The sequence below is a fragment of the Mchenga conophoros genome, linkage group LG23, assembly GCF_057382185.1.
Source record: "Mchenga conophoros isolate Kocher_MC1m ecotype Shallow Benthic linkage group LG23, M_conophoros_male_GT1.1, whole genome shotgun sequence".
NCBI classification, from domain to species: domain Eukaryota; kingdom Metazoa; phylum Chordata; class Actinopteri; order Cichliformes; family Cichlidae; genus Mchenga; species Mchenga conophoros.
The window spans coordinates 9,911,294-9,936,069 of NC_140547.1; the positions used below are offsets into that span (position 1 = coordinate 9,911,294).

Sequence of the window (24,776 nt, forward strand, 5' to 3'; positions counted from 1 at the left end):
TAACCACGACCGAAAATAGTTTCACACCAAAAGAACAGCAGCGTTTATTCTCTTCGCTGTCTGTGGCGCTGTCAGAACAGTATACCGTCAGATTTAATTTCACACCGGCCACATGACGTGGCATTTTTAACAGAAATTCTTACTGGGAGTTAAAACTTTTTAGCCGAGACATCACGCTCATTACTCTTTGTTTTTATTTCAGGACTGGCCCAGATACTGTAGTCTTGAGTGCCTCTGAGCCTTCCAAAGAAAAGGAGAAGCAGGGTTTCTTCAGAGCAATAAAGAAGAAAAAGAAGAAATCTCAGATGGTATGTTGTGTGTGAAGTACGTCTGAGGACTTACGCCCACATGTGGATGCAGTGTTTTCCCATCTATGAGCCTCATCGGCACCTTTACAGAAATATAAAACCATTTATTGTTGTTGTTGTTGTCATGTGCATCATGTTTACCTCTACCACCAGTCATGTGCCTCTGTAATTACAGATGGAAGTCCCTGATGGAAGGCCTCCTGTCATCAAGAAATGTCTTTTCCCTCTGTTTAGCCCAAAGAATAACATAAAGCATAGTTCCTCTGTGAGAGTCCTCCCTGTAGTGTCCTCTCCCATGGTACATGCTGTTTTACACTATCCTACTCACCTCCTGCCTCTGTGTCACCCATCTAACATTGCATGCTTTAACAGCATTGGTCAACACTGTTTTAATGTGTGATTTTTAAGCCTGGTTTTCCTGGTGGTGAGTTGAGTGAATGAATCAATAAACCAGCTGGATCCATCTATTCGAGAAAAAAAAAGCTCCCACTTTGAAGAAAAGCATGCACTTGACTGCAATCGGTTTAAAAGGATGGATCTGACGGGTCATTTTTGTGCTTCTGATCACTCGCCAGTGATTTCAGCCATGGCCCTAACAGCATGTCTCTGCTTATGAGCTGAGGATGGACGAGAGCGCTCAGGCTTTAGCTGAGCACACACGGTTTCAGGAGTTTGCGTGCTTGTTTTCACAAAGCTTTACTGCTTACCGGCATCATGCAGAGGCATTTGATCAATTTCTCTATGTGCACCTAAACCCGTGACTTTATTACAGAGCAAAGATCACAAAGTGATGGTGGAGCTACGATGGTACTTGCTTAATATAAAAGCGACCACATTTTGGCGTGTTAAACTAGCTGCCAGCTCTGTGGCAGTGGTGGTTCAGCATGAAACAGGTGTTTGAGGCTCTTTCTTCCCTTTGCGTTTCTATTTATAAGTGACAGTTTGCTCAGATTCAGGGAGGGGGGGGTTACATGCTGATGACAGAGCACAAATAAATGCAATCTGGCCAGGAGGAGGAATCAGGCAGTCAGACTCGGAGTCGGTGGAAAACGGCATTTACTGCATGAAGAGGATATCATTTGAACTGCGTTTGAATTACGCTCAGAAAACATCTTTTATTTATCAGAAACGAGTGGAGTGTTCTCTTCTCTTCCTCAGATCAGCAAACACATTGGGGTTTGGCTTCTGATGCATGTTTTTTGTCCGTTTTCTTTTTATTTCTTCTTCACTGCACTGGAGATCAATAAGTAACAACGCAGGTTATCAGATGTAACTTCACATTTATGTCTGTGATGAATGAGCGCATGTAAAGGGTAACATGAAACACAGAAATCTGTTTACTGAAGACGCTCATTTCCAGCTCAGACTCTGATAGAGTAGCTTTTGCATGACTCACAGTTCAAAATAATCCTTATTTAAGTTGATTAGATGTCTAAAAAGCACAATTTTAGCTCTCTTTTCCTCTCAGGTACCTTTCTACTGATTGGCTGCTACTCAAAAACAGAAGGTGCAGGGATTGCCTATTCTCTCTGACATCATGCAGAACCAGAAGTAGAAAAAACTGTTAGAAATGAGTGCTTAGGCCAGTTGGAAACAATATAAATTAACTTCATAAATAAAAACAGTTTAGCAGATTATGTGAGTGTTTTATGTTGCCCTAAACATTGTGCACTGCTGTCCTAGTCATGAGTGTGAAATGTGATTGGATGAGTAAATTATACCTCCGTGCTCTGTGTCACAGGTTTCCAGTGAAGGCGTGGATACGGTCATCCAAAAGTCCTCCAGGTCTTCAAGTCACCAGAGCAACCGCCACAGGTCACGTGACAAGAGCAGAGACCGGGACCAAGACCGAGACAGGGACAAGGACTGGCCGCCTGAGAAACTGTCCGATTCACACTCTTCGGTGAGAGTTCTCCTCGTGCGCTGTTGTGAAGTGCTTGATCTAAACATTTATTCATGAGCTGCGTTTCGTTACATACGCTCTTCCCGAGGAGAGCGCCAAATAGAAATAAGAGCAGGTATCCTCGTCTAGAAGATCTAATCAATGCAAATCAGCATCACCTGCTAACCAAGATGTCAGGGAGAGAAAAAACAGATGGCGAACACAAAGGGTGATAATTTCTTCTAGAAAAAATGCTCTTTTTCGCTCCTAAAGATTGAAATTTTGTATAAATGTTTCAAGAACTGAACTGTAACTGAGCCAAATAAGTTGTAGACTTTTATATTTTACCAATTTTCCTGTCTGTCCAGGATGATTTAGTAATCAAATAAACTGTGACTCAGATGTTGGTGTTTAATAAAAGCAAAGACACACCTTAATCCCTTCCCTGCAGTAATCATAAGAGACTGTCTGACTGGACTGATCGTCCGTCATCGACGGGATTAAACCTGTCGTGAGCGCAATTTTTCTTTCCTCTGATATTTTGTGTTCTGTCGTGTCTTTCAGAGCCAACCGCTGAAGTCGCTGCGCAAGCTCCTGCACCTTTCCTCCTCATCGTCCAACCAGACCGCATCTTCTGACATGCGCTACCAGCCGCTGCCTAACTCATCCTCTGCTCAAGGCGGTTTCACCGAGAGCCGGGGTCACTCAGGGGTCAGCACGCCCCAGCTCAAGGCCCGACAGTCAGCGTACCCGCTGCCCGGACAGCTGGATTCGGGCTGGCACACGTCCGCCCTGGGCCGCCCCGAGGGCAACCCCTACCCGGAGCAAATGAGCATCAAAGGAGGCCAGAACGGGCACGGCTTCGGACGCCCGTCCAGATCTCGTATGCCAAATCTCAACGACCTGAAAGAGACAGCTCTGTGATCTCCAGCGCCCCACTGCTCTCACGCGTGTGTCAGACTCCTCTGTTACCACCTCCCTCCTGTAACACCTGCTCCACACACACACACAAACACACACACCAAACCATCAGTTCAAACACTGCTTGCAAACAGGCCAAAAGCCTTTTTACGTCCAGATTTTTTTAAAGCTTCCATGTTTGATAGACTTTATATTAATACCTATGTAATTCTGATTATAATTTGTATTATAAAGTAAATATATTACAAATTCAGTGTATATATATATAAATGGATAGATAAAGTGTAGATTTTAAGTGTAAGTATTTTTGTTTCTATTAAATATAGAAATATAGTACATTTTACTGCGTAGTATTATTTAAGACTAATCTAAGGCATTCGAAGCAAATGCAGTTTTATCAGTTGTTACAATAGAGATTTGTAATGTCAGTATCTCGTGTTCATCTCGTCCAGGATTGTAATTCTGTGTCCAAGCTGTCTTGCCTATGGATGTGCTCTGTCAGACTGGTTACAGACGCTCAAATGTGCAACTGCGAGCCAGTGCAGCCGTGTTGAAATCTAGCTATAACCTGTGCAGTTTCTCTGAGCTGCAATTGACAATCTAAAAGCTTACGTTTTATTGCTCTTTTCCTTCTTTCTTTTTTCTGAAAAGATTTTAGGTTTTACGTCTTAAGTGCAGCCATTTTAGAAACTACGGTGCCATCAACTAACAGAAAGCCTAACCTACATCGCCCTCTGTGGGAGATATCGAAGCACTGCATTTCCTGTTTTCTGACTGAGATTGTCAGGCACATTTAGACTTTTCCATGCACTGTATGTGTAAATGACCATTTGCATAATATAAACCAATGTTACGCAAATAGAGCAAACCTCACAGTTTAAAACAAATGTGTATCTATACAAAGGAGATGCAGGAGCGTTAACGTGCCCTTACGGATGAATTATAACGTGTTCAAATGTTCTGCAATGCTTTGAGCAAACGTCAACAAACATCTGCAGCTGATAACAAAGGAAGTGGCTTTTCTCTGAAAACTACAGGATTCAATAAAGACTCTGTTGTTTGATTTTTTTTTTTTTTTTAACTTCCAAGTGGTTCTGCTTGTTTGACCTGTTAAAAACATGTAGAAATGCACCCAAAAAAAACCCCATTTAAAGTTTAACTGCTGTAAATGTAGATTTCTTTATTTTTTAGAAGGTAACAGCAGTTAGAGGAACAGATAAGCCATTCTGGGTGTATGTGGTACAATGACTCCCAGCCTGTGAAAATAACCCAAGCACCACTCCTCCACCTGTTAGCTATTTAACTCCACACATTACAATATTTAAAAGTGGATATTACAAGTTTTCTTTGTTTAATACACTTAAACTGTCAGTATTAGGGTAATGGAACAGCATCTCTTTTAGTAACCCTTTTAGCCAGACTGACTGACTGACCAGATGTTTGGCCATTCATACGTCCATTTACTTGATTTGTATACATTCAGTTTTTCTACCAAGCACATTTTCCTTAAATATCAATTATATGAGTAATTAAACCTTTGATTTTGTTAATTTCAGCTGCATTTTACTCCAAATTATTACTTCATGTTTATTGAGGGTAAATAATAATTTTGTTTTGAGTTTACACTTAGCTGTTTCAACTATTTATCCATTATTTTAATTACTTCCACCTAACCATCCATTTAAAAGCTCCAGCTTTTTCAGCTAGTTTAATGTTTTCCAGCTGCTATTTTCCCATTTATTAAATACTTTAAGCTGAACTATTTTTCACATTTATCTATTTCTCTGTTTTCAACCGTTATTCCACTATTAGCCGTTCCAGCTGTTAGTTGAACGTCATCAGCCGTTATAATTTTTATTTTTTTGCAACAGTTTCTTTTCTTCTTCTCTTTTTTAATTGAAGCTAAAATATGCTTATCCCAGCCAATTATCGATGTACTCTGGCCTTTTCTTTCTTTAGCCATTTCACCATCGCCCACCTGTTTTCTGACTGAGGTCGGCTTTCCTTTAACATTAACCGTTCGCCCATTTCTTTCCACAGCTGTAGTATTTCTTTCAGCTGCAGCATCCTCGCCCTGGTTGGGAATCACTGTACTGCTGTATTTTTAACTGTTTGCACACACTGAACCACTTGGGATATGCTTTGGAGAAATCTTAAAATGGAAAGGCAGCGGGGGGCAGAATCTGTACTGTAACGTTGTTTTTCTGTTGGAAATAAAGTGCCATGAGAGTAGCTTGGCAGAAATAAATCCTAACCTTTTTAATGTTGCACTTTGAAGAGACTACGTGGCTCAGCAATATTGCTCTGTAAATTCTTCCTCACTTTCATGTTCGTGTGCGCAGTGTGTGAATATTGAAAGACGAGGGAGGGGGGCGCCCCCGCCGGCTCCTGCTGTAACGCGCTGAGCCCAGACATGACCGTGTCGTATTGTGTGTGGTGCATCTGTAAGGACTGTGCACACTCTGTACTTGACACGATACGTTTCTCTCTTTGGATTATTGTTTCGCTGAAGGAGCACCGTGTATTATATTAATACTGATGTGTGACTACTTGTTTGGTAATATTTATAACAGAGGATGTTTATCAACTGTTTAAATGAAATCAAGTATTAAGTTTGTGCTTTTATTACAGACACAAATTAGTAGCATAGTCAGTGTTTATCTGCTTTTTTTTTCCCAACAGAGCATTTACATGACAGCATAAACTCCCAGATGAATGCTTAACAATTTTAGATTATTCATGTTTACATATGTAACAGTAAATCTCAAATAAAACAAGCCCGTTTGATTTGACTCTGAACATGTAGAAGCTTTTTTATTTCCTGACGCAGTTAATAACTGCTTTATTGAAGGTAACAAATTTCAATTTGATCTGGAACAGTTTGGTGTTTACGTAACAGCACAATGCGCTTTTGGAAACTTTAATACAGACAAATAATCCATCAGAGGACACCAGAGATGTCCACCTGCCCAGAGAACTGTGAGCCTCACCAAATGGGGACAGACTAGACTTGTATCAAAGGATCTTACAGTGTTAGACAAATATTCCCCTTTTGGCAAGTGACAGGGTTGGCAGGGGAATGATGGTCAGTGAGGTAAGAAACACTTCAGGTGCATTTGTTCATGCACATCAGCAGCTCCATCCTCATGGCAATGCGGGTGTGCCAGCCCAGCGGCAGCAGGCGTATATAACGAGCCACAATAGGCGGGCGCAGCAGGTTTTGTACCGTGGAAGAGCGATCGGAGTTTCCGTAGAAGACCTAAACAAAAAGAAAGTACACAGCATTTAAACATCCAGAGTGCTCATTTTGTATCATTTACACACACAATAATCAGAAAAGGCTCATGAAGAGGACCTTCTATGATTACTTCCACCTCCATAGTTTTATTCTTTGAATAGCTTTGCATGATTTCACAGTTCAAAGTACTGTAATCCTTATTTATATTAACAGTGCAAACACTCAGTTCATCTACTATATGAATCAAACAATTTTAGCTCCCTTTGACTCAACTTTACTCTGATTAGCTTCTCATCATTAACCAGAAGCTTTGATTTGCACAGCTATGTGCATGATGTGACCATATTAGTATCCTATATTTTTGACAGCTTAGAAAGCCAAGCCAAATAAACTCGGCAGCAGCTATGTGTGGTGAACTACTAAATCATTCACGAGGACTTAAAGCAGTACCATATATATAGCAGAAAAGCATAATAGGTCCACATAAAATTACAATATAACAGCCTCTTAGTTGGCTATATTTAAACACTTTAGTGTGTACTGATTGGTGTAGGCCAGAGATTTCAAACTCATTTTATATTGTGAGCTTTATGCGGCTCACTTCGAGCATAAATCAAATCAAAATTAATTTATATAGCACATTTAAAAACAACAGTTTTGATCATAAAATAAAAATAAAAATAAGACAAACACAACGCAAGACGAGACAAACATAGAAACCAACCAAATGATAATCAAACTATCTTACATCAAAGCCAGAGTAAAAAGATGGGTCTTTAAACGAGATTTAAAAGACTGAACAGTCTCAGAAGAGCGAATGGCAAAAGGGAGGTTGTTCCACAGTCTAGGAGCTGCAATAGCAAAGGCACGATCGCCTCTGGTTTTCAACCTAGACTTGGGTTGCATTAAGAGCATCTGGTTAGAAGATCTTAATGCTTTTATAGGATTATACAAATGAATAAGTTCTGTTAAATAGCTAGGGGCAGTGTTATTTAAGATTTTATAAGTGAGGTGGACAGATGAAATGCCCTTCTCTGTCAATGTAAAGATGTTTAACTGCACATATAAACCCTGAGATTACTGCAATTTAATAATAATGATGGATTGCATTTATATAGCGCTTTTCAAGGCACCCAAAGCGCTTTACAATTCCACTATTCATGGAAGAGGCTGCCATATCGCGCCATCGGCCCCTCTGGCCAACACCAGTAGGCGGTAGGTGAAGTGTCTTGCCCAAGGACATAATGACCAGGACAGAGAGCCCAGGGATCGAACCAGCAACCTTCCGGTTACAGATGAGCTTCCCAACCCCCTGAGCCACGGTAATCCCAATAACAGATCTCAGTTTTTCCAAATTACAAAGAAATAATGCTGAAGTAAATGAAAGTGGAAATTTTGGGGGTAATTTAAATGGTAAAAAAGGCCACAGGACTCAGTTATTATGACGCTTTCATATGTGACTCCTGTTTAGTGTACCTACCCTGTTATTTCCAGTCTGGTCTTTGTAGTAGATCCAGTTAAGAGTTTCTAAAGTGCGGTACTGGATGCTGTATTTAGTGATCCACTCATCAGCGTCGCAGCGGCCCTGGGTGAGGACACCCGACACCACGCTCACCTCCTTCAGGTCGATCTGGATCCACTGGTACTGATCGTTGAATTTGGACAGCCATGCGCACCTAACAAAGATTCACATTCCCAGTTATTTGTTTATCTGGGGTGCGCTGTGTGACACGAACTGGAGACTGGGTGGCCTTGACTCACCCAAAGCCCTGGTTGTTAAGGCGAGCCTTGTTCGGGATCCAGGAGGAGTACCAGCCGGTGTACTGGTCCTGACTGGAGCAGCTGATTTGGTCTGAGGTCACAGATCCAGATTCAAATCCCAGCGGTCTGTGGTACGGACATTCTGTGAAAGGAAACATTTCCAGGTTACTGTGGCATTAAATCGTATGAATTCCTGAAAATAAACACTTAGTAAACTTTCTAAACACTTCCAATGAGCTGGGATGCAGCGATTGGTTCGTTTTTGTGTTAAAAATGACTTAATGCCATTTGATGTTTTGAAGCAGAGCACAGGGTAGATTTAACTGAGCACAAACATTACACGTTCACATGGTAGCAACTACACTATGTTATGTTCTGTATGGGGTGGTCATGATGCTATACTATATGCCTTTTGCTTAGACGAGCAGTGAGCAACAGGTACCAACAACCTTACTGACATTGTGCAAGCACAACAAAATTACTGTTGTGCTAAGCTCATCAAATAACAAAAAATAAAAATAAAAAGTAGAAAATGTTAGAAATACGAAATATCAAAATATTGGATTAACATTGTCAAAAAACAACAACTGCATATTTGCAGAAAACCAAATCAGCACAAAGATCTCACACCAGCTGTCAGCACTGTTGTGGAGAGGTGATGAAATGGACTTGTTTTGCAGCCACAGGACCAGGACACCTTGCAGTCATTGAGTCGACTGTGAGCTCTTCCGTATATCAAAATATTCTAGGGGCAGATGTGAGGCCACGTGCCCCGCAGTTAAAACTTGCGCAAGACTGGGTCATGAGGCAGGGCAATGATTAAAGCCCAGCAGCATCTCTATCAAGGAATCAAGGTGCTGCCAAGGCCGAGTCAAAGTCCAGACCTCAGCCTCACTTTAATGCTTTTCACCTTAACCTCAATGAACTCAAGGAATGCTGTGAAGAAGCGTGCGACAAAATCCCTCCGCAGTGATATGACAGAATGATAAAGTCATATGGAAAACAATAATTTCAAGTCATTGCTGCATAATGCTTCTGCAGTTTCACAATAAATAATGACACGGTGGAATATGTCATGTGTCGTCCTTCTTCTGATGCATTATTTACCCAATGTTTAAGACCAGGTAAGGACCAGATGGTTTTCCCGGTTGGTTAAACCAAAGAAGTGAAACAGGGTTTACTTTCTTTTTTCCATGATGATAAATTGACTTCAGGTAATAAAAAATATATCAGTTACTTCAGATGAAAATTACTCCCTCTCACCCCTGACTGGATTGGTTTGAAGCTGTCAGAAAAGCGGATGATAGAAGTGATAGAAGAGCTGCCTGAAATGAAATGTTTATTCCATTTTAAAGACATTAAGAACGCAGCAAAGTATCCTCTTCCAGCTTTTCCTCGTGTAATAGTCCAACTTTGCTAATCAGAACTCTTGCATGATGAGGTAGAAGAAGATGATCGGGGCATTTTCTGATGTGTGCTTCCTTTGCTGGTATCATAGGTGAAGGTCATGGCCTATTTGGGCTCCCTAATCTGTTCGTCACATTCCAGCACAGGTAATGAGATTATCTGAAAAGCATTTGCCTGTGCAAGCTTCTTCCTCACAGCTGTTCATTTCTTAACCTTCAGTGCAAGCCTCTTTCATCTTACAGGCTGAAAAACTGCAAGATCAGAGAGGTGATTGTGCACTGCTGCAGCATGAAAGCACATGAGGACACAGCCAGCCTCCATCAGCTGTTTGATCCATCACAGATGTTAAATAAAGATCCACAGGACACAACTCTGCCCACCATTCATCTTCACATGCGTGACTTTCTCCTGCAAGTTAGTGTCCTTTGTATAAAGGGGAACCCATTAATCACTTTTTAAAACCTAAAAAAGGGCATCCAGCATGAGTATAAGTGAAACAGACAGAGGACTACACAGGTGGAGTCCTCACCTGGCATGCAGTTCAGCAGGTGACTTTGAGATGGTGGCGGTGTTGGCAGTGAGGTCGGGGGAACAGGTGGGATGACAGCAGGGATGCGTGCAGATTCGCAGTCACAGGTGCAGGCTTTCGCTTTTGTGCTCCAGGTTTCGATCACCTCCTGGTCCTCCTCCTGCAGGTCCAGGTCCTGGATGACCTCCTCCTCCTTCTCCTGGAGATCACACAGGGTGGAATGAATCGAGAGTTTGCTCTCAGAGTTTAAGACTTTTAAACCACATTTTAGACCTTTTTGAGACTCTTTCTTACCTCCTCTGAGTGAACAGTGACAAGGGCTATACACCCCATTGACAGAAGCATGAAACGTAAGAGCAGATGATAGAATAAAATGTGTAAGAAAAAAGAAAATGACCTAAAAGAAGCACCATGTCAAACAATCTTATGAATTATTGGATTGCATCTGAGGATTGCATGAAGGAAACACCAAGGAAAAGCTTTTTACCCTCTTTATAATTTCACTTGCAGCAGCAGCATTTTTGTGTAGTACTACGCACTGCTGTTTTAATAACTTGTGGGACCATTAGCATTATCATAAAGGCACAATAACTGTTGCGATTATTTTAAGGGAGGATCAGCTGCACAGTGACTTACCCTGAGAGAGAAGCAGGAGGAAAAGCACAGCAGCTCGACAAGCAGGCATCTCCATCTTTCCTCTTCAGCTGTGCTGAAATGAGATGTGTATGATACCCACTGCAAGTGGATGGGATTACTGTAATCCACAGGCCTGCAATGGCCTTACCTAATGCTCCTTATTGGCCCTTAGACACCTCCCTCATGTGCTCTTGCACTGAATGTCATCACCTCATCAATAAAAAGTGGGCATCATTCGTGATGGCAGTGGTGTCTTTGAGGTTTTACACTCAGTTGAAAAAGCTAATTTTGTCACTAAGGTCATTTATGGTCCTATTATACATCACACATTTGTTTTTATCATAAATATACTTTTTCATTTATCTGTGCCTGATAAAGGCTGCTTTAGGTAAGCCATATCTAGACACAGACCAGTACCAGCGAATTAGTATTCAGTTTGGGTACAAACAAATATGATCAAATAGGCCTGAAAGCAGCAGGTTTGTCTATGACAAAAAAATCACTTTAAATTCAAAGAAATCAGAAATAGTTACAAACATTTTAATATTCGTTTAATATGTTTGACTTACACTGGGATGGATCACAGTTACCCACAATTGCCATCATCCATAAAACTCACAACCTACAAGTTTAATAATTTGTTTAAAAAGGCTACTGTAAATATAGGCGGAGATTTTAATTTTGTAAGTTTGAGAGTTACTTACAATTCAGAGTTATCCCAGCATGAAGAGATGGGATGTAATCTCACATCTGCTTGTTTTTGTCAGTTATCTGGCTGATAATTGTAATTTATAACATGACAAGTTGCCCTAAGGTGCCTGAAATCTTATAAAAGCTGGTTGTTTAAATGTGGGTCAAAAAGATGACCATGGCAGATGTTGCAAGTTGATTGTTCCAAAAGTCTTATTTCTAGAATATTGAAGCTTTGCAGTGACGTTAATCCGTTCAAATCCCCAATCAGTGCTGGCTGTCCAATTAAAATAGACACACTAGAGTTCCAGTTAGGAAACCACAACAGTTTCCCCACCAAGTAAGCACAAAGTATTCTGTTTTGAGAACTTAATTTTCTATTCAGATGTTCATTTTGCCCTTTAAAAAGTTTGCAATCCTGCACCTCTACCATTAAAATGTCTTGGAGAGCTTTGTTTATAACACCTTTAAGACCAGATCCTCAGGTGACACACACACCTGCTTTTAATTAAGATTCATTTCCATCCTTTCATCATCATTTTCATGTCATTTACCGATTTTACAGTATGTTTTTGTAAGTGTTGGCCTAGATGTTTTTTAGGTTTTGCATATATCATATTCTTCTACAGCACATGAAAGTTATTGGCTAAACCTGATACGCTGTATCCTTACTCTTATGAGAATACTTCTGTGTGTTTTAACTGACAAATAAAAAAAACAAAGCTAACAGTAAGTACCGAGGCTCAGTTCAGCACTGCAGCTTGAATTGCCCAAAATTTCAGTTTTAAGTGTGGAAAAAGTTCTCTCAGGTGTGTCATCACCTGACAGGTTGTGGACTGAATGGCCACTCTGCAGCACACAAACCAAACTGAGTCAGATGGGAGACTTAATGTATGTCGGAATGGCGCAAGACTGCTATTAAAATGTTTGAAGAGTTTAGTGAATGATCTGATGTGTTTCAGCAGGCAAAAACTTAACTCCGTAAAAAATCCACAGAAAGGGACGTCATTAACATGCAAAAGTAGAAAATAAATAGGGTAGGGAAAATTTAAAAAGCCAAAAATACATTTTTTGCAACATACTGTGGTGCTTTGTCTTTTTGTCTTTGAATGGTTTTTGGCCAGCAGAAACTATTAAAATGACAAGGAAGGGTAAACTTAGACATAAGAAGAATATAATGTATATAGAGAGATTATATTAAATAATAAAATACATTTTTAATTTTGTAATAGATTCAGTGTAATCAATTTAAATATTTAATTATTTTTTAGATTTAGTAATTTAATTTTTATTTTTTCAGTTTTTGTTCTCCATATCTTTTCAGTCTCACTTCAGGTTGTTCCGTCTCTGTTTAATCATTCAGCATATGTTTGAGGTAATGAAGTTTGAATGGGCGGGACGGAGTGGTTTGATTGCTGTCCGTAGCAGCCAATCATTTGTATGTTGTCTAATTAGCGCGTTGACAAAGGCGGGGACTACAAAAACGTGTCAGCCAATAAAAATCATCATGTTCGCCCTAGTGGCCAATCAAAAGGTTGTTATAGACTGGCCGTGTTTCTGGGTGGTGTTGGGTGGCTCATTTCTTCCGAGGGGGGTATACACAGTGTTATTATTCAAGGTAAGTAGTTTTGAATGTGTGAAATTTTGTTTTTCCATTAAAATGTACAAACGCGCTCGGTCACCTGTGGGTTTTTTAACAGGCTCTATGATAACAGGACGTGCTAAAGGTAGCAGTCGCTGAATAACGGTGTTAACGGTACTTCCTTTCGTCTGTGTTCATAGCGGCTGAAACGGGATGATTTCAGTCATGTTTCTGGTTTAGCTACATGGATTTAAATGCTTTAAAATTTGGCCGTGAAAATAACTGTGGGGTTGCATGTGTTTGAATGCTTTTAGTGAATTTAAAACATGCCCTGTGCGCTGTTTTCCGTCAACTGTTTACCCTGTATTTAAAACTGAAGTGAAAATAGTGTTGGTATGATGGAGGGCTGTCGAAGTCGATCGATATAGCTTTTTTTTGTACCGATACCAAGACTCATTCTTAGTAATCCAGGGGATTGGTATCAAAATTTACAGTCAGATAAAATGCTGGTGCTTTAGCAATATGCAGACCACATTTTATGACAGGAAAGCTGTTATTCAAAGCTTTGCTGCTTTTTTTCTAATTACTTATACATTAGATTTAGATTTAGATAGAACTTTATTAATCCCTCGGGTGGGTTCCTCTGGGAAATTCGATTTCCAAAAAAGCACAGCACCGACAGAAGTTACAGAGTTATACACACACACACATATATATATAAATACAGAGACAATATAAATAAAATATACGAAGGGGATAAACAGAATAAATAGGAATAAAAATAAAAATACAAGTGAATTGCACATTTCAAGTATTGAGTCTATTGCACTGTTGACTATTTACAAAAGTATTGCACAAAAGGTATTGCACAGTGAGGTGAAGAGGCACTACAGCTTAGTTGTTCCCCCCTCCTTTGTCCTCCTGTTTCCCCTCCCTCTCCCCTCCAGAGAGGAGTTAAACAGTCTGATGGCGTGTGGGACAAAGGAGTTTTTAAGTCTGTTAGTTCTTGTCTTTGGGAGAAGCAACCTGTCACTGAACAGACTCTTCTGGTTGTTAATGGCCGTGTGCAGAGGATGCCCAGCATTGTCCATAATGTCCATCAGTTTCTTTAATGTCCTTTTCTCTGCCACTGTCACCAGAGTGTCCAGCTTCATGCTGACCACAGAGCTAGCCCTCCTGATCAGTTTCTCCAGCCTGGATGATAATGTGTACATGCAACGATAATTGGAGTTGATGCGTTATTGTTCTGTTATTTACTCTTAATTTACTCACTTGTTTTTGGCATGCCACTTTGTCAACTTTTTAGTGTTGTGCATTTTCCCATCCTTATTTTTCATGTATTTTTAAGGGAATTTGAATAAATTTAAATGTATTACCAATACCAAGAGAAATCCTTGCAGTAGACTGGCAGCCTGTCTGTGGTGTGCCCAACCTTTCAGCAATTGGCAGCTGGGTTAGGCTCCAGCCCCTCCCTGAAATCCTGATTTAAATAAGCGAAAGAAAGTGGATGGATGGATGGATGGATGAATGGAATACCAATAGAATTGACAGTAGATACTCCTCTTTTTTCTGATAGAGAACTGAGTTTCTCTGTTACTACCACACTTACTTCTTTGATCAATTTTAATGTTCTTCTATTACAGTTTTAGCTGTTTGGGGTAGTCTGAAGCTCGCTGTTAACTTAGGTGAAGGGATGCACACAACTACTCGACTAGATATTTAAACATTAAGCAAATTATTATTATTATTATTATTATTATTATTATTATTATTATTAATGTACAACAATGTTTTTGTGTTGGTTTTAAAGCACTGTTTACACAGGACTTGCAGCAATGTCATGACCATAGACGATAGAAAGTCAGTAATATTTGGAGAAGAAAAGCAACAACAACAAAAAAACATTAGTGACGTGATGTAGGTAGGGTCCTAAGATAAACCTTCCTTATTTCAAGATGAACAATCGAAGCTACTGATGTTGTTGGCTGGTGTTAGCTATTTTCCGATATATTGGTATTGGCATGTATATTAGATTATAAATGAAAATTTAAAAAGTGGAGAAGAAATCACAGAAACACCAGCTGTGTTATTATGAGTAACAATGTAATCCACAAGCTTTGGGATAATTAAAACAAGATTATTTTTAAACAATGCTGTCATACTGTCTTAGTAAGGATTGTTAAACAAATACATGTAACAGATGTTAGGGAAATAGTTGATGTATGTTACAACTGTCTAGGTTTTGTATGTCAGAAAGGAAAAAAAATATTGGCTTATGTATGAGCGTTTTAAATAATCAAATATCGGTATCAGTATTGGTCTAAAAAAAATCATGTATCAGTCAAGTTATAATCGATAGCAGGCTTTTTATCTTTTACACATGGCAGCAGATCATCCAAAAACAGCAACTCACTGTCTAATTTGCACTGGTTGTCCTTTATTATTCATTTTCCAAAATTTGATTGACCTGATTAAATTTTTTTTAGGCATCATTTTTATTCAATTTAACTTGTCAGCATGTTACATCACATAAAAAGTGCTGTGAATTTCTTTTTTGAATGCCTTTTTTGTGTCTCTTTGTGCAGATGTCTTTAACCGCCCACTCCTTCCTCTCATGTCTTTATTCACAGCCCCTCTGTTTTTGTGTCATCTCTTCATTTCAGATGCAGTTCATGCTTCTTTTCAGTCGGCAAGGCAAGCTTAGGCTCCAAAAATGGTACGTGCCTTTGTCTGATAAAGAGAAAAAGAAGATCACCAGAGAGTTGGTGCAGACAGTCCTGGCACGGAAGCCTAAAATGTGCAGCTTTCTGGAGTGGAGAGACCTTAAAATTGTGTACAAGAGGTGGGTAGGAACTGGACTTGTTTCTGAACAAAATGTGTTCTGGTTGAACGCCCTCAGAATAGAATATTTTCACACGTCCCTGGGCAATTCATAGGCCCGTCATTCATAGACATGGCTCTGCTGGGGAATCAGGAGAGTGTTACCAAAGAGATGAAGGCATCATCATGACAGCACTCAGACTACAACAAGAAAGAGCATTAATTTAGTCTCATTATATCCTGTTGCTGTGCCAACGGACAAGGAGGCAGACTGCTTGTGAACCGGAGTGACCCCACTGGGATGGACTAACAGAGCCCCTGAACTGCTGATCAGTCTGCAACCATTGCCCCACCACACAGATGTTTATGTCCTCAGTTAAATTCTCACTAAGTGTTAATAGTTCTTAGTATTTTTTTTACATATGTAAAAGATAGATGTAGCAAATGTGATATTACCCATTGGTTTAGGACATTTTGAAGGACCGCTGCTAGGATTTTGACCATCACTGTGTTGGGTTTTTGGAATCAGAAGTGACCACATGTGAACAACAGGGTGGAGTACTAAGTTATCAGTGTGTTATTAGGCCTTGTTAGCAAGCCATTTCTTTAAATGATACTGGTGGATTACCAATCGGTGCTAAGTAACAACTTAAGAAAAAAATCTAAAATTTCACTCAAATTTAAATTGACTGTATAAATGCATGGTGTTTGATGGCCTTGGTTTGGAGCCACAGTATCTTGGTACCTTGCAGTTATTGAGTCGACTATGAGCTCCTCTGTATCTCTTCTAGAGACAAATGTGAGGACGTCTGTGTGACAGCTAAAGCTTGTCTTAAATTGGATTGTGCAACAGGACAATCCCAAGTATAGCAGTAAAATCTCATGGTTATAGCCACTGTGACATTGCCTGTTAGTTTGTAGAAACTGATTTGAAGCCTGATTTGAAGCCATGAGTTTAGTATTTTGGTAACTCTTCCCTCAACATGATAGCCACAGCCTAAAGCACGTTCAGCTTCATCATCTATTTTACTCTAAATGGGACCATAATTTATAATATGAATATCAAGTTGGTTCGAAGAAGGTCTAAAACCAGTGACCAAGATCATAAACTTACCGGGAAAATGTATGCTTAGTTTGTAGATAATGTGAACTGTTGGGTAATTTTCCCAAAGGGAGGGAGGGAGACAGGACAAAAGACACGCTGTGGAGGAGAGCCAGAGATTAATGACAGCTAATGATTAAATGCAGAGACTGAAAAGAAGTGAATGAACAAGAAGGACTCGGTGCATCATGGGAGGCCCCCAGAGGCCTAGGCCTATTGCAGCATAACTGAGGGATGGTCACCTGATCTACCTATAAGCTTTATCAAAAAGAAAAGTTTTAAGCCTAATACTTAAAAGTAGAGAGGATTTTTGTCCCCTGAATCCAGACTAGGAGCTAGTTCCACAGAAACCCTGGAAGCTCTGCCTCCCATTCTACTTTTGAATACCATATGAATGACAAGTTAGCCAGTAGTCCAAGTGCAAAGTGCTCTATTTGGTTGATATATTATTATGATGTCTTAAAGATAAGATGGGTTTGGTTATTCAAGACCTTGCATGTGATGAGAAAGAGAATAAGTGATTCTTGATTTAACAGGGAGCCAATGAAATGAAGGCAAACATAGAAATATGTCAGAATTCTACAGAATTCTGGATCAACCGAAGCCTTTTCGAGGATTATTTAGGACAGCCTGATAATAATGAATTAACAGTAGTCCAGTCTAGAAGTAATAAATACAAGAACTAGTTTTTCAGCATCACTCTGACACAGGATGTTTCTAATTTTAGCAATATTGTGCAATTGCAAGAAAGCGGTCCTACCTTTTTGTTTAGTATGTGCATTGAATGACATATCCTGGCCAAAAATTACTCAGACATCCCTCACAGTGTTATTAGAATTCAAGGTAATGCTATCCAGAGTAAGCATCTGGTTAGATAATATTTTTAAAGCTGAGTACAGTAACCTAATTTTTATCTGAGTTTAAAAGCAGGAAATGAAATGCCGTAAATATCTTTAAGACATTCCTACATTTTAACTAATTGCTGTGTGTGATATTTGGCTTCAGGGATAGATAAAGCTGGGTATCATCTGCATAGCAATGAGAATGTATGCTATACCTTCTAAGTATACTGCTGAAACGGAGCACGTATAATGTAAATAGAATTGGTCTTCTTTTCTTTTATGCATGAGACAGATTTCTGGATTGTTTAGCTCTGGCTAAAAGTTTCTTTGCAGAAAGAAATTGTCTAATTTTGAGCAACAACATGGATCTGTATGTTGACACTAATGCATCAACCAACAGCCTGTCAGTGTGTAGACGTGTAACTTGTAACACTGAAAATTTCTCTGTATAATTTCTCACATCTTACAGTAATTTAGATGCTTGCAAGCATCGGTTTAAAACTGATCTTCATATTTTCTTTAAATGTGACAGAGAAACAGAGCAAATTAGAAGCAAATAACGAAGCTTAATATTAGTTTTTAACAAATGACTGATTCTTCCACATGCATTTTTGTTCTTTTGAGCTGAACCAGGACCAAAATCTCAGTGAGTTTAATAGAAAGCTGAGAACTGAAACTGTGCCTAAATTCTTAAAATGCATGCTGTTTCCCATCTGATATGTCAGAATTGATCCAGGATCAGAAACAAGGATGGATCCTTTGCCAGTGGCACTACTCATGGTGATATTTGGTGCCAAATTAAACTGTCCGTAGCTCTAAAACGTAGCTCAAAGCCAGCAGTGGGTAAAAAACCTTTCTGACATAATTATGCAAACACATTTTGGGCTAATCTACTTGTAAATCTGATTCTTACCAAAAACCTTTGAGAAGCATGTAGTCCAGTTTGTTAACACTTGAGTTATTTTGAAGCCTGTATTTACAATTTTCACATTAGTTGTTTAACTGGACATAAACACTGCACGAATAGAATCACCAGTCACATTAAAAAAAAAAGGCTTTTGGTTTATAAAAGTGCTTGAAGTTACATTTTTATTATGCATGTGAGAAGTTATTTGACTTTTCTGCTTCATTATGGCTCAATCCAACATGAACAGCTTCTCTGCACGTGCTATCAGGGTGCTGAACAATTCTAGTGCACCGTGATTGGATAATATGTTTCCAGGCTCAGATGTTGATTGGCTCTTTGAATGTTGGGCTGCTGCCATCTTTACAGTTTCACAGTTCTCCCATAAATTTCTTTAAGGCTTCTCCTTATATGTCAACTGTGATTGGATGCTTTGCCAGCAGAACTCATGCTGATATTTTTCCCAAAGTAGACTAAATTGAAATTCAAAGTGTACCTCCAAGTAAGGCTCTAAACTGTCTGCCACATGTGAAATGTTCATATAACCCTTACTTACGTGTTAAGCAACATTCTATAAAGATGTCTTATTGAAGACTAATCCACTTATAAAACAGGGGGACCTGTGCCATCAGGCTGCCAATGCAACATAAAGATGTTCTTTACTTTGGGAGCCTTCTCTACACAGAGTGTGCATTATCTTTTAAAGCGTTGACTTGTTTCTGGAGTGAGTCAGCTCCAGTAAAAATGCTGTCTCACTGCTCTTTTGTAATGACTGAACCAAGCCCTTTGTGCTTCCTGCTTGGCTACACCTTGCATTAATTTTCACAAACTGTAGACAAAGATAGACAACAGCTCGAAACAATCAAGAATTCACCACCAGAAAACAGCCTGGCTAATAAGCAGCTTTGCTGTTCTCTGTGACCTCTGCGAGTATTGTACACGTGTCTTTTTAAGAATCTGCAGCCCTGTCCATTGTGTCCTGCTGCTCCTCTGGTTTCAGAGGATCAACTGACCAGCTCCTTTATTAGCCAATCATCACATGCCTAGTGCCTTAGGGATTATCAGGGATAAAGAACTATGGCAGAATGGGTCTTAACTGTTTCAGCCTTCTGCGTCCGGCTTCTGGCTTTTAAATGAATACCCTGTGCACAGTAAACAGCAGGCCTTAATAATAACGGAGAAATGCCCTCTCAGCACCATTTCAGTGAGACAGTACATCACTGTGAGAGCCTGTCGCAGCTTTACAAATGCCTGAAGTCTGCTCCTTGGCTTTGGCTATTTGATGGTGTAGTTTTCACAACGAAAGATTGTTATTTAAAGGGATAGTTCACCTCAAAATCTAATTCATGTTATTTTTTCTCTGGGCTGTAGTGATGGTTATCTTTTTTGGGTGTACGGCATGCAGTTTTGGAGACATCAGCTGTGGAGATATTTGCCCTCTCTTGATTATATCGAAGACCCTGAGACATTTAAAGGACACAGCAGCCTCCTTCATGCACTCTGGCAGGAAATATAGACTCTATAAATCACACAGCAAATGCAATGCATGTTGTACTACCCTGTATATTGTTTCGACTATGTAGTTTTTCCTATTTTAGCCTTTAAGAATGAATGAAAATAACAGCCTCCACTGTGCTGATGGGGATGACTTTTTCTACTTGACAGTTGTAATTAAAACAACAGTTTTCATATGAAACTTTCTCAGAATTATTTTTCTGAGAAAGCAGGGAACGAACTTTTTCAGTTGAAGTGAATTTGCTTCTCGCTGTGTTGCAGATATGCCAGCCTGTATTTCTGCTGTGCCATTGAGGACCAGGACAACGAGCTCATCACGCTGGAGATCATCCACAGATATGTGGAGCTGTTGGATAAATACTTTGGCAGTGTGCGTTTGTGATGTCTGACTTCCTAATATTATTCTTAGTTATAATTCCCACGTGCTGAGCTGTTCATTAATGTTTAAAGTTATTGCATGTTGGTCACCAGGTTTGTGAACTGGACATTATTTTTAACTTTGAGAAGGCCTACTTCATCCTGGATGAATTCCTGCTGGGTGGAGAAGCTCAAGAGACGTCTAAAAAGAATGTGCTGAAGGCCATCGAGCAGGCTGACCTGCTACAAGAGGTAAGATATGTGATAAAACCACCATGGGAACAATAACAGTTTCAAATACTACATTTCTGGTAAAGATATTTTACACTAGTACACCACTATTTCCTATGTATATATTATATTATATTGAGGATTTCTGGAAATCTGGAGACATCCCCAGTTATTGGTGGTGGCAGCAAGTAAGGTTTAATACTTTTTGGCTCAGTTTGCAAGTCATGCATTAAAGCCAGTCTTTAGACAAAAAACATTTTGTAGTAGTTATTTTTCTTTTAGTCGAGGGTGGATTTAATCCAAGTATGGTAAACTGGTCTGTGATTGTTTCTTTTATTGTTTTATTGCATTTTATCACTACTTCTCAAAAAAATTATTTTTAATTCGCTAATGAAAATATGTGGATGAAAAAGCATGTTGTGGCTTTTCTAAGAAAGAAACATGTAGCTTCTTCTTCTTTCTTAGAAAAGCCACAGTGCGTAGGCCAGCATGGGGGAGGTGACCCACTGGTGGAAATGCTGAAAGTGGTGTAGAGAGGACAAGCAGCAATCTGGCAGCCAGAGACCATGGGAGTTTGATGAAATGTTGTGATTTGTAGACAGGTGAAATGGGTGATTAAAGAGTCAAAGTGATTGAAGTGACTGCCAGTGGAAGCAGTGACATATAAGCTAGTAAATACATGGTTATCAACCTATTTGGAACGTGGAACAGCTGCTTTGTTGAACAGCTGTCAGCTACAAAGCTGCTCCATGAGCGAATCGTTTTATATCGTTTATCACCAGGTTATTATCTCTCTGAAAATCTTTATGTCTATGGTGAAAATAAAATGTGTTTATAGTTCGAAGGGAGATGCATGAATTGTCTCTATGAAATTGCAGATATTTTTAAAAAGTCTTTCCAAGACCCTGAGATTGTTGTTCAGATATACTCCAGTGAAAAAGACAGCTACAATCAAAGGTTTGTAGCTGAGAATGTCAGACTTTCAATTTTGTAAATAATGAGTCTTCCCGTCTGACAACACAAAGTTACTGAGACCTGCAGACTAAACCAGCCACAAAGTCACTTTTTCTGTGGTTTTTTCTTCTTGTTCCATTTCTCACTGCAGTGTCATCAAGTGATCCTCTAATAAGATTCAGTCAGTGATTTCCTGTAAAAGCTCCATAATAGAATCCATTCTCAGCTTCTAATGCCAAGCAAACATTAAGAAATACTGGTTTTGCATCGGTAACTGCTGCAGCCTTAAATAGAAAAGCTGATATTTTGACTGCCTTATTTTCTTTCATAGGTATGCTGTCATAATGGTGGATGATTGTAGTTTCATCAGACCAATCAGAATGAAATAAAAAGATAGAAGAGAAGAAGTGAAGGGCTTCACCAAGGAGCAGTATCAGACAAATAAGGATTATTTTGAAATACAGGTCATGCAAAGCTACTCTACTAGAGTCAGAAAAAAATATGGAGCTTGAAATCAGCACCATTGGTCCACGTTAATTAAATTAATGTGAGGATTATAGTTTTTATTGTAATAGTTAAATTTCATGCAGCACGGTGGCACGGTGGTTAGCACTGTTGCCGCACAGCAAGAAGGTCCTGAGGTCAATTCCACCATCAGGCCGGGGTCTTTCTGTGTGGAGTTTGCATGTTCTCCCCGTGTTTGCGTGGGTTCTCTCCAGGTACTCCGGCTTCCTCCCACCGTCCAAAGACATGGAACTTGTGGGGATAGGTTAATTGGATAATCCAAATTGCCACTAGGTGTGAATGTGAGTGCGAATGGTTGTCTGTCCCTGTGTGTTGGCCCTGCGACAGACTGGCGACCTGTCCAGGGTGTACCCCGCCTCTCGCCCTATGACAGCTGGGATAGGCTCCAGCGACCCTGAAAAGGATAAGTGGTAGCGAATGGATGGATGGATAGTTAAATTTCATATAGTAGAAGTAAAAAATGTTTCTTAGAGTTTACCTCAAAGTGACAGCTGATTTTACTTTACACTCTCCAGTCAACCCAGGAAGTTGTTCAGCTCTTTTCATAATGCTCGACTTGAGTTATTTATAGTGTTTTTAAAGCATTCACAAGAACTAATACTCAGATAAGTCTCACTGTTTTAGAGTCACGCAAAGAAACGTGGACCTCGTTACCCTCAACTTCAACTAGAACTTTCTTTACCCTTTATTATTTTTACAGAAGGTTCAATGTTGAGTTCTTGTGTCTTTCTATGTTGCATCACTTCCCTTAAGTAGAGGGAAGGCTCGGCACTGCTGGTGCTATATGTTTATTCTCTTTTTACACATTTTCTCACATTGGAGTCCTGATGATCATTTCTGTCTTTAATTTTCAGTGCTGCATGAATACAGCCCTCAGATGATTCATGCAGCCATATTTTTGAAAATATTTTGTGTGTCTTGCTTTTAGTTTGCTTGATCTTAATCCTGATTTCTGCTGACACATTTCTCCCTTTGCTTGTTTATTCTTTACTGTTGTGATTTGCAGAATATAGACTTTCAGATGCGCCTGTTTGCAGGTAACACTTTGTTAAAAAAATCCCTATTCTGTAGTGTTAGATCTGTAGCTTTAGATTCACCAACACAATGTTAAATCCAGCAGAAAAAAAAGATACCAGCAACACCAAAGTCTCAAGTGTCATCAGCACACTTTGAATTTTGAAGTTGCTGATATGTTTTCTGCCTCATACTGACCCTATATCAACTCCAATGTCTCTGATGTCACTGTAAACCTAACCAGCAACATTTAATGTGACGAATAGTTACACAAAATTGCTTAAAAATAAAATAGCATTCAGTAGTTTTTAATGAAGAGCCTACATTTCTAAGTTACTTATAAAAGTTTCTGCACAGGCCTGGTTCAAGGTTGGATGTGGGCAGTGCTCAGGTTGTAGTCTTCAAACAAACCCTCATTGTATTCACTGCTGTGACAAACAGGACACTTCTGTTCTAGATTAGCATTTCATATAGTGGGAGCGTAATTATAGCATCAAAACCACAGTATCGCAGCAAGGGTCATTTTGACCATAAGCGCTGTCAGCAGGATACCAGTACACACTGATCACAGCTCCACAGCTGGTTTTTCACCCCACTCTCAATCCCGGGCACAATTAATGTTGTTTTGTCAGCGTCTGACGTAAAAAGGGCGATTTTACTAAACGGAATAAAATAGCGTTGATAGGTGTGGTTAGTTTTATCGGTGATTTACAAACGTTGCACTGTTTTCTAACCACAACAAAAACACGGTTCATTTCAATATGACATACCCAATGTGCCAAGAGCTCTGACTTCAGCAAGTGTACGGGACATGCAAAGAGACACAAAAGCACTTGTGACCCAGACACAAGAGCATGACAACAGCGGTATCTGGTATGGCAAAGTCAGTGGATACTTTACTACAGGCTTAAAATTCCATAAGTGAAATGCTGTTGCACATCCTTGGAATAATAACAAGAAGCACCTCCACTCACCCTGGACAACAAGAACTGCAGGGCGCAAAAAGAAAGTGTCCTAGAAGCCAGGGAGAAACCAGAAAGCATCAAAAATAGGCCATGTTTGTGCATAATATCATGACTTATGCATATTATATTCACATTTGTTTTATTTCTTGCAGTTTCAGTACAGTAAATCTATTTTAAAAGTTATGTTTTTCAAGATGGCACTTTGATTATTATTTTAAGCATTCAGTTTTTTCTCTTTTTAATAGAGCTATCTATAAAGACTACAGCTTCTGTTGAATTTATTTCAGCATATGACAACAATAGCATTTTCTGTATTAAATGGTAAAATAGCCAACACATTGACCATTGAGACAACTGTCAAATGTGTACATCTGTCCATGGTCCTGAAATTATAGCTATAGTTTTTTAACACAAATGCATTGATCAGAATAAAAACAAAAAGCACTTCCAAACTATCAAACCAATTCAGAACATCAAAATGAAAAATGGGCTGCTATTATGACTTCCTGTGCCTGCCATCCAGGATCCTATCCTGAAACTGATCAAGCCTTGATTAGTTTTAAATTGCAAAGATGAGTTGCACTCATCAGTGC

General features: G+C 39.4%; 3 protein-coding genes across 14 annotated transcripts in view; 2 read left to right on the plus strand and 1 right to left on the minus strand.

Annotated features, from left to right (window-relative positions):
• Nucleotides 1-5,910, plus strand: part of LOC146546690 (cyclin-dependent kinase-like 5) — a 53,093-nt gene extending 47,183 nt beyond the window's left edge. For 3 of the 4 annotated variants that reach the window (XM_085263648.1, XM_085263650.1, XM_085263649.1), the window contains 4 exons: nt 203-308; nt 484-606; nt 2,050-2,211; nt 2,755-5,910. In XM_085263648.1, coding sequence (XP_085119774.1) covers nt 203-308; nt 484-606; nt 2,050-2,211; nt 2,755-3,114 — 751 coding nt within the window. In that variant the 3' untranslated portion in view covers nt 3,115-5,910. The remainder of the gene's footprint in view (nt 1-202; nt 309-483; nt 607-2,049; nt 2,212-2,754) is intronic. The other variant, XM_085263651.1, reaches the window with a different exon arrangement.
• Nucleotides 5,905-10,813, minus strand: LOC146546691 (retinoschisin-like). The gene is made up of 6 exons (XM_085263652.1): nt 10,683-10,813; nt 10,341-10,366; nt 10,047-10,245; nt 8,111-8,252; nt 7,830-8,025; nt 5,905-6,370 (listed from the first exon to the last, which is right to left on the minus strand). The coding sequence occupies exons 1-6, from the start codon at nt 10,735-10,737 to the stop codon at nt 6,218-6,220; spliced, it is 771 nt and encodes a 256-aa protein (XP_085119778.1). The 5' UTR covers nt 10,738-10,813; the 3' UTR covers nt 5,905-6,217.
• Nucleotides 10,814-12,869: 2,056 nt separating this feature from the next.
• Nucleotides 12,870-24,776, plus strand: part of LOC146546692 (AP-1 complex subunit sigma-2) — a 40,236-nt gene continuing 28,329 nt past the window's right edge. For 5 of the 9 annotated variants that reach the window (XR_014890717.1, XR_014890720.1, XM_085264782.1 and 2 more), the window contains exons 1-4: nt 12,870-12,990; nt 15,618-15,796; nt 20,399-20,507; nt 20,609-20,746. Coding sequence is in view for 5 of the 9 variants with exons in the window: in XM_085264782.1 (XP_085120908.1) it covers nt 12,880-12,990; nt 15,618-15,796; nt 20,399-20,507; nt 20,609-20,746 (537 nt within the window). In the remaining 4 variants the exon portion in view is untranslated. Of the gene's footprint in view, nt 12,991-15,617; nt 15,797-20,398; nt 20,508-20,608; nt 20,747-21,190; nt 22,231-23,210; nt 23,242-24,776 lie in introns of those variants that run through there. The other 4 variants (XR_014890718.1, XR_014890719.1, XM_085264778.1 and 1 more) reach the window with 2 other exon arrangements.